This window comes from Littorina saxatilis, linkage group LG1, assembly GCF_037325665.1.
Source record: "Littorina saxatilis isolate snail1 linkage group LG1, US_GU_Lsax_2.0, whole genome shotgun sequence".
In the NCBI taxonomy this organism is placed as follows: domain Eukaryota; kingdom Metazoa; phylum Mollusca; class Gastropoda; order Littorinimorpha; family Littorinidae; genus Littorina; species Littorina saxatilis.
In genome coordinates, this window is record NC_090245.1 from 111,125,081 (window position 1) to 111,135,080 (window position 10,000).

At 43.6% G+C, this 10,000-nt stretch overlaps 1 protein-coding gene across 6 annotated transcripts in view; it reads right to left on the minus strand.

Moving 5' to 3' along the window:
- LOC138949992 (SCO-spondin-like) overlaps positions 1-10,000 on the minus strand; it is a 106,217-nt gene that overhangs the window by 84,316 nt on the left and 11,901 nt on the right. For all 6 annotated transcript variants that reach the window (XM_070321782.1, XM_070321798.1, XM_070321804.1 and 3 more), the window contains exon 5: positions 4,771-4,971. In XM_070321782.1, the coding sequence (XP_070177883.1) occupies positions 4,771-4,971 (201 nt within the window). The remainder of the gene's footprint in view (positions 1-4,770; positions 4,972-10,000) is intronic.

A 10,000-nucleotide genomic window follows, 5' to 3' on the forward strand; every position in this document is an offset into this window, starting at 1 on the left:
CTGCGACTTTCATGCTCGACGTGATGTGTTGTGCTCCAAAAGACATTCTTGTGCTGTGCTCTGTGAGAGGTGTTTTCTTTGTGCTTAATATTATTTTGTTTGGACCTAGCTATTGATGTGTACATCGTTGTTAAACAGTTGTTTGGTCTATGTTTACCAGGGTTTGCTAGTGTGTGATAGGGTGCGTGTCCGTCTGAAGATGTTAGTTTCTTTGTTAGTCCTATGTTGACAACTCTTTGACAAGCGCTTAGAACTGTACCCACGGAATACGCGCTATATATAAGCTTCATTTTGATTGATTGATTGATGGTAAATCAGCAGTAGATAATTATGCGGGTGCTGTGTTCATTTGGAAATCTACCATCAACGTATCTGTCTTTTGCACTGCAGATACTAAGCAATAGGTACCTGCCATGTGGTCACTTTTTCCACTGCTGTCCTCAGTCATATACTTTTCATCAAGACTTGTCACCATGCCGAGTGGATTTAAATTCAGAAGTCGTCATGTGGCTGAGGCATTGTCACAAAGATGTGAGTAGCATATTTGTGAGGTACACGTCGTGTTTTTAACCTCCCTAAATGTTGTACAGGCGATGCGTAGCTGACCGGACTGGCGTTATTCACGTGTTTTGTGTGTTTCACGCAAAACTGGCTTTAGCTTGAGATGAGCTGTGTTTGAGATTTTCAACCGGGAAGGTTGTCGGCGCGTGTCAGATTTGTTCTGGGAACAAGTACTCTTTCAAGAGACGGGTCTCTTAAGGTAAATGATTTACTATGTTGTATATTATTGACGTTGGAATACATAGCTGGAGCGTAAAGGTTAGTGTATATAAAGTGCACCAAATCTTAGTGTGAAGCGTTGAGAGAATTCTTGATGTAATTGTATTAGGGTTTTTCATGGGGAATTTCTTGAACATAATTGCTACGCATTTATGTTATGCTTAAGACGGTCATGCTTTGTATGGGGAGTGTTATTCATAGATTAAGTATTAGTTTGGATATTGAATGTGGACGGAATGTGAACGTGGAATGAACGAGAATGTATGAGTGGTACATGAACGTTTGGAAGAAGAGATGGTTTTAGAGAATGTTGTATTAAGACTTGGTTAAATTCTTTAGGAGTTTCCATGAGGGATTTCCATGGCGTGTAAGGGAGGGTCCTTACACGGGAGAAGCGCGGGACGATGGTGGCGAGCAAGGGACCACATCGACGCAGATGACTAGACGAGTGGAGTCTTCATCGATACCGGTCGTAGCTGACGACGGTTGTTTCCGCTAAGGGCGGAAGGGTTTCTCGGGGAGAAACATGAAAGGTGTGTGTTGGCATCTTCAGTGAAAGGTGTGTGTTGGCATCTTCAGTGAAAGGTGTGTGTTGGCATCTTCAGTGAAAGGTGTGTGTGGGCATCTTCAGTGAAAGGTGTGTATTGGTATCTTCAGTGAAAGCTGTGTGTTGGCATCTGTGTGTGTTGGCATCTGAATTCATTATTCTACGAGGATTCAGCGAGACAAGGAAGTGAACTGGCGACATGCAGTGAGCCGTGATTCGAACTCGTGAGTGTCTGTCGGTACCTTCCTGTGTGCGTTAATCTATATTTGAGAAAGTATTGTTATAATATGTATTTACATACATTGAGTGAAAGCTGGAAGATTGTGCGAACTGTGTGTCGAAAAGTTGTTTCGTATTGATGTATTTAAAGTGAAGAAGTGTTTTTTTGGTTGAGGAAATAATGAGCCTGCATCCTCCCAAATTCTGTTTTTGAAGTGTTTGGTGTGAAAAGGGTAGAGACAGTGCAATAGGGCAGAACACGTACATTTAATTCACATGCAAACCACTTCGTGACAGGCATATCTGACATAGCGTCGATCTTGTTGTAGCTTATCCTCCTTTCTGAAACAAAAGGCAAAATACGATTAGTTGTGATGACTACAACCTACACAAATAAAAACAGTGTTTTGATACTGAATAGTCGGGTTATACAAGCTACTTTACCTATGCAGCATGCATGGGAATCCTACATTATGCGTAACATGTCAACTGACTGCAGCAGCCTGGTTCTTAAAACAATTCTGACGGTCAACACAGTCAACACACTATTCACAGTCCATTTTGAGGAGCAACTGAGGTACTCTCCAGTGGTGGATTTAGGAGGGGGCGGGGAAGGGGGCCCGGACCCCCCCTATAGGGAAAGAGAGAGAGATTCAGGGGGGGGGGGGGAGGGGGGTCATGCACCCGACCCACCCTGGCATTTTCGGGCGCTTTGCACCCTCAATTCAGGCGCTTCGCGCCTTCAAGTTCGTGAAAAGTTTGGGTGTGCCCCCCTTTCCTGGATCCACCCTTGCTATCTGATGGTCTTGGTTGAATGATAACGATCAACTCAGAAGGAAGAAATCAACAGAGGAAAAAATAAACCATTAACATTAACCGCTGAAAAATACAGAATCACATGTGCCATTATGTAGAACAAAATTCCACAGCAAGCTTTCTTTGGACGACTGTCGTTGTCTCAAAACTCGCATGCTACCTGCTGTCCAACAGAAGCTAATCTAACGTTGTGCTGCCTTGAAAAAAAATGCCAACAAAGCCAAGGAAGCTGTTGCAAGGTGAGTTTAGTTACCAAACGTTACGGACATTAACGAATCGTGATAAGCTTACTGCGTAAACAGCAAATAGTATAATCAAAGAGAAAAGTCTGGAATGAAACGCGATACAGATCTAGGTAGATCTAGCATTCACAAATTGTCTGTAGAAAGGCACCACATTTTACAGACAGAACCATGACAGAGCATGTTTTGAAACTGAGGCAAAATCTTAATAATTTTGACTTTGAGAACAGATTCCTCCCGTTTCCTTATATCTGCATGTTCAAGTAAATAGTAGACAGTTTTATACGGGCAGAGTAAACTTGAGACTCTACTGCAAGTCTTGAAATTCACATAAATCGAACCAAGAACAAAGACATCCAAACATTACAGGCAGTTTAGATCAACTAATTTCACTGGAGGTGACTGCCTAGCACTGTTTTTCATATCCGTGTCTGCTGAAATAGAAAGAAATTAAACAAAACGAATGATCAGTAAGCTTAATTATGTGACACGCTTTATGAGTGGGAGACACTAGATCTGTTTGTACTTACATTGTTACTGGGGACACGACTGCCAGATTGACACTGCGCTTTTGACAGCTGATCTTCCCTGCGCAGACACTGGAAACACGCTGTGCAGATCAAACTGTTGGAAATCTCCTTTGGCTTTGGTATCTTCTTTATCTATTTTTCTTGAGCTAAGAAATCGAATAATGTGAAATCGTCTTCCCCGAATCGGCGAATGCAGAGGTGAGAACTGGAAAGTGAGTCTAAACCACAATCCTTTACGCGACCTGACCTGGTCTTGACCCCTGACCTGGTCTACATACCACACACAACACAAACCAGTCACCTGCTTTTACCCGCCCAAAACCCCCCACCACCCGTTTTCTGTGGATACACTCTTTAACTACACACATGCCGACAAAATGTTGACCATTGCTTCAATACTTTGAAGATGTTGCTTGAAAAATAACCAGGTGAAATGAGCATTTCGGTGTTTAGTCAAATGTTAAAGTTTCTACCACAGACATACACACGCACGCACGCACGCACAGACAGACAAAGTTACGATCGCATAGGCTACACTTACGTGAGCAAAAAAACTGCACGTTTACGTACAAAGCCGAACTGCAATTTACCAAGGGAAATGAAAATAAGGGGCGAATGTTGACTGCCAGTGAAAAGCAGACAGAAGCTACGAGACAATGAGTAGATCTAAATAGACCAGTTTACGCTACGAGACAATGAGTAGATCTAAATAGACCAGTTTACGCTACGAGACAATGAGTAGATCTAAATAGACCAGTTTACGCTACGAGACAATGAGTAGATCTAAATAGACCAGTTTACGCTACGAGACAATGAGTAGATCTAAATAGACCAGTTTACGCTACGAGACAATGAGTAGATCTAAATAGACCAGTTTACGCTACGAGACAATGAGTAGATCTAAATAGACCAGTTTACGCTGCGCAACGTATCAAAACGCTCGATATCAACAATTGCCAGGCCAAACAGAATTTCCATGATGCATTAAATGACGTCAAAGCCTTTGACGTCATTTTCTTACGCGATCTTTATCCATAGACTTGGAAACTACGGAATTTCTACCCGGCCAAAGCGGCTTTGGATGGCGTTTGCTCAAAAAATGGGGGCGCCCATGTCACCCACCGTATTTTAGTTAGTATGTTGCCAATTTTTGGTGAACTTCCATTTCCAACTGTAGCCCCTGATCGGGAACAACGAATCCTTCTTTATCATGTATTATCGGCATGAACATTTCTCAATGCAGGAGTGGATTTTTACGTGTATTTTGATTCAAATGTGATGTCGCCACAGCGTCTGTCCGTCTCTCTCTCTCTCTCTCTCTCTCTCTCTCTCTCTCTCTCTCTCTCTCTCTCTCTCTCTCTCTCTTTCACATTCTCTCTCTCTCTCTCTCTTTCTCTCTCTCTCTCTTTCTCTCTCTCTCTCTTTCTCTCTCCAGACACATGCACAAACACACAGACACACAAACAGACACAGGTGGACACACACAGGTGGACACACACACACACACACACACACACACACACACACATACATACACCACACACACACACCAAACCATCACCCTCATCTCGATTTCTAGTCTGCTTGCAACGAGTCTAAACTTGGCACAATGTCAAGAAATCAAAATGCCACTTACTGCAGACGGGGCAGGCAGGTGGCTGGATTGCGCAGGGTTTAGTTCGTCTGCTAGTCCCCTGGCAGAACCAATCACCACGGCAGACGGGCTTTGGACTATTGCAATCACGTGATGATACCAGCATCACAGGTGTGGCCGGTGTACGGTTGCAGGACACTGGGCAATTCGACCACTCGGACCAGTGGCCCCAACCTCCCCGCACTGCACACACACACACACACACACACACACACACACACACACACACACACACACACACACACACACACACACACACACACACACACACACACACACACACACACACACACACACACTCCAGCTGACATTTTCATGCTTTTACTCTGAAAGTTGTCGAAAACAAATTCACATTTTGGCCATGTCTGCTGATTATCAATATACCTACAATTGTGTGAAATGTATTGACTTTTGCTCCCAAAAGAACTGAGAAAATACCAACGTAAAGTATTTACGAACATGACCCCACCGTCACACCATTATTTGACTAGGGTCAACCAAACTAGGGTCATGTTGGCAGAGTGTCACACCCTTGAAGTTTTCAAAGTTTCAAAGCAGTAGCTTCAAAAACGTCAGAGATAATGTTTAGTTATTATAAATCAATTATGACCCCATGTGACCCCAAAATTTGACGAAGGTCAACCTTACCCGGAACATTTCGTTAGATCATCAAACCCTTAACGTGTGCAAAGTTTCAAAGGTCTAGCTTGAAAAACGTCCGAAATAACATCAACATCATGTTTTTTGTCCACGGGCGGACGGACGGACGGACGGACGGACGGGCGGACGGACGGACGGGCGGACGGACGGACGGACGGGCGGACGGACGGACGGGCGGACGGACGGACGGACGGACGGACGGGCGGGCGGACGGACGGACTGACGGACGGACGAAAGGGCGGACGGACGGACGGACGGCCGTCCATACGGACTGACACGGATGGATATTCAGACTCACCTATTACTCAGGTGAGTCAAACATTGTATCAAAGTTTTCGAATGTGCCATGTCCTACCAAAGGTTACAAACCAGACAACATGAATCATGCTGTGTTCCTCTTGAGAATGTACCATGTCCTACCAAAGGTTACAAACCAGACAACATGAATCATGCTGTGTTCCTCTTGAGAATGTACCATGTCCTACCAAAGGTTACAAACCAGACAACATGAATCATGCTGTGTTCCTCTTGAGAATGTGCCATGTCCTACCACAGGTTACAAACCAGACAACATGAATCATGCTGTGTTCCTCTTGAGAAAGTGCCATGTCCTACCAAAGGTTACAAACCAGACAACATGAATCATGCTGTGTTCCTCTTGAGAAAGTGCCATGTCCTACCAAAGGTTACAAACCAGACAACATGAATCATGCTGTGTTCCTCTTGAGAACGTGCCATGTCCTACCAAAGGTTACAAACCAGACAACATGAATCATGCTGTGTTCCTCTTGAGAACGGTGTCCCTCGTGGCCCTGTTCACACTCTACACGCCGGCACTCTCTGACGTCATATCCATGCATGCGTGTGAGGACAATAGTATGCTGATGACACCCAGATAAAGGGTTGTGGTCCCCCCTCCCCCGCCCCCCCCCCCCCCCCCCCCCCGCCCCCCCTATCCTTCCTCCCCTATAATCTTCCGAAAGAGATTTTATAAGACTGAACATTGCATCAAAGATGAAACAAGAAGGGCAAAGCCCATACGACTCACATGCTTTGCACATTTTTCCTACCAAAATACATGTGACCTTGACCCAAGGTCAAGGTCATCCAAGGTCATGCAACACAAAGCTGTTAATTCAAGACATAGGAAGTACAATGGTGCTTATTGGCTCTTTCTATCATGAGATATGGTCACTTTTAGTGGTTCACTACCTTATTTTGGTCACATTTCATAAGGGTCAAAATGACCTTGACCTTGATCATATGTGACCAAATGTGTCTCATGATGAAAGCATAACATGTGCCCCACATAATTTTTAAGTTTGAAACAGTTATCTTCCATAGTTCAGGGTCAAGGTCACTTCAAAATATGTATACAATCCAACTTTGAAGAGCTCCTGTGACCTTGACCTTGAAGCAAGGTAAACCAAACTGGTATCAAAAGATGGGGCTTACTTTGCCCTATATATCATATATAGGTGAGGTATTGAATCTCAAAAACTTCAGAGAAAATGGGAAAAATGTGAAAAATAGCTGTTTTTTAGGCAGCATTTATGGCCCCTGCGACCTTGACCTTGAAGCAAGGTCAAGATGCTATGTATGTTTTTTGGGGCCTTGTCATCATACACCATCTTGCCAAATTTGGTACTGATAGACTGAATAGTGTCCAAGAAATATCCAACGTTAAAGTTTTCCGGACGGACGTCCGGACGGACGGACGTCCGGACGGACGGACGGACGGACGGACGGACGACTCGGGTGAGTACATAGACTCACTTTTGCTTCGCATGTGAGTAAAAAAAAACCGTGTTCGCTCTTGCGATCGACACCTGCATCAGTAGGAATAGTGTGGAGAAAAGCGACTACAGGAATAATTTGTCTTTTCTCCATATGCAATTTTCTTCTTAAAGTTCATAGAGTGAAGAATAAGAGAAGGCATAGAGAGCAGAATATATTATCTAAGTTAGCATTGAAACGGTGTGGAATTAAGATTCACACTCTAAAATCATATTTGTTCTTTTCCTTAGTAAATGGTTTGGAAATAGGTATGATCCAGTCCTTTCTCATTGTTCTCTCGCGGTAGAATTTAATTGGCTCTGACACCATGGCGCCGAACTGACTGGATTCAAGTTATGGAGGTCGGAGGGGCCAGTCTGTGAACCTTTTTCCCCCCTCTCCCAATGTAACCTTTCTGTATTGTCTTTTTAACCCCTCGGTCACTTCTCCTGTCATAACCCCCTACGCCTTTGTTTGTGCGCGAGGGCAGTCAGCGAGGGCAGTCAGCCAGGGCAGTCAGCGAGGGCAGTCAGCCAGGGCAGTCAGCGAGGGCAGTCAGCCAGGGCAGTCAGCGAGGGCATTGTTTTGCTACATCCACCTCTCCCTCCCTCCTCCCCAACCCCTTTTCCTTTTTGACCTAATTCTTTACTTCTATGTTGCTGTGCTTTTGTTAATAATACTTGTTACACACAGACGAACACACACACACACACACACACACACACACACACACACACACACACACACACACACACACACACACTCACACTCTCTCTCTCTCTCTCTCTCTCTCTCTCTCTCTCTCTCTCTCTCTTTTCTGTAGCTTTTTTATCAATCTTTCTTTTACCCATGTATTCAATATAAACGTGTATTCTGTATTTATGTGTTTAGTAGAATGTAGATTTTATGTTTATCATCTACATACGAGAAGCCTGTTGAGTATACACTGTGTTTGATTGTGGTTAACTTGTAACTGCATACGTTATTTTGGTGTGACATGACTATTTTGCGAGGTAATAGTCAGAGGTTTTGCACTCTGATCGCAGTGTTGATAACCAATGAGTGTTTGGTATGAAATGATGCGTCGAAGAATTTCAATTTTATTGATGTATTTCTTTATAACGGTTCTGATGTAGTTTTCTTAGTACAGGAGTTTTTGTGTATTTTTGAGGGATTTTAACTGAGCTGCTGTGGAGGCTGACAGCAGCCTCGAAACTCTCCCCCTCCCTCCCCATTTTTGTTTGTGGTCCCAGAGCGACGTTTTCATTGGTTCCTTAGCTGTGACGTCAGGGACAGTCATGGAAGGTATATATGTCACAGTGGAAATGAGAATCCAGTGAGATTCCGAATCGCACTAGTGGAGATTGGAATTCCAGTTTGCACTCATCTCCACATTATTTCCCCCAATTCCTATTTCCCCTAGTGCAAACTGGAATTCCCATCTCCACTGAAACTGGATTCCCGTTTGCACTAGGGCAAACTGGAATTCCAATCTTCACTAACAAATATCCAGTGGAGATGAGAATTCTAGTTTGCCCTAGTGCAAACTGGAATTCCAATCTCCACTAGTGCGATTCGGAATCTCACTGGATTCTCATTTCCACTGTGACATATATATAAGCTATTAGTTTTTGAGGTTCGGCGGTAGTCTGAGCAACCAACCTGACTTCGTGTCTAAAAGGTATACTGGACTCCCCACTTAGAGTTACAGCATTGCTCCTTTGGGAATGGTTGTGGGAGGGTCCCAACCTGAGTACCGAACGGTTGTGGGAGGGTCCCAACCTAGTATTGAAGTTGTCTTCCGGGGTCTGAGCAACCAACATGACTTTGTTGTCTAAATGGTATACCGGACTCCGCCCTGTGGACTGAACTAACAGGGTTAAAAACAAACGTTCCGCAGTCCCAGGTTGCCACACGGCGAGTAAAGTGGCGTCGCTTTACTCTTTTACTTTATTTTTATTCAGGCCCCGAATCCCTGCCCAAATTTTCAGCCATTTTAGGACATAGCATATTTTTTTTCAAGTCTCAAGTAGTGTATTTTTGCAAAGTGTACCTACGGGTCATGCCCAAATTTTCAGCCCTTTTAGGACTTAGAATATTTTTTTAAGAGTAGCAAAATTACCGGAATAGAGTGAACCAATGTACAGATATACTTTCTGAAAAGAATCTACGCCTTGTATTGAGTTGTTTTCATGATTTGTTTTGATTCAATACAATTTTGAACTTCACCCGCCTCTTCTTGAGTTTATATTCTGTGTGTCTGTTTGTCCTGTCGTGTGATTGCCAACCTGACAAAAGACCTTCAAACACGTATAACATCTAAGACACAGAAACAGACAGTTAGAGTTAATGTGAAGCTCGTCTCACTTTCGGGGTACAAATTGGTGTCAGAAATGTAAAGCTAAGACCGCTCGGCTTTACAATAGCATAGCACACGAAATACGCAAGGTAGCAAACAAAAACAATCTGTTCAGGGTAGATAATTGGTTTGAATTTCTTCTCGTATGTCAAAGTTGCAAAGTTTTGCCTATTGTGATTTTTGGTCGATTTTTCATTCGGCCCTTCCGTTTTTGTCTGGTCGATTTTGAGGGTACCCTTACTTGAGCGGCGGTCACGTGATCCTCGTAAAAGAAATATTTAATCAAAAAGGTGATCTTGAAGGTTAAGTGAACGGCCTTTACTGGCATATACAGTTCTAATGAAATGACACAGGGACTTATGTTTTAATTTGGGTTTAAAATCTGTTGAAATAATTGTTTGGCCCAGTTTAGATCCT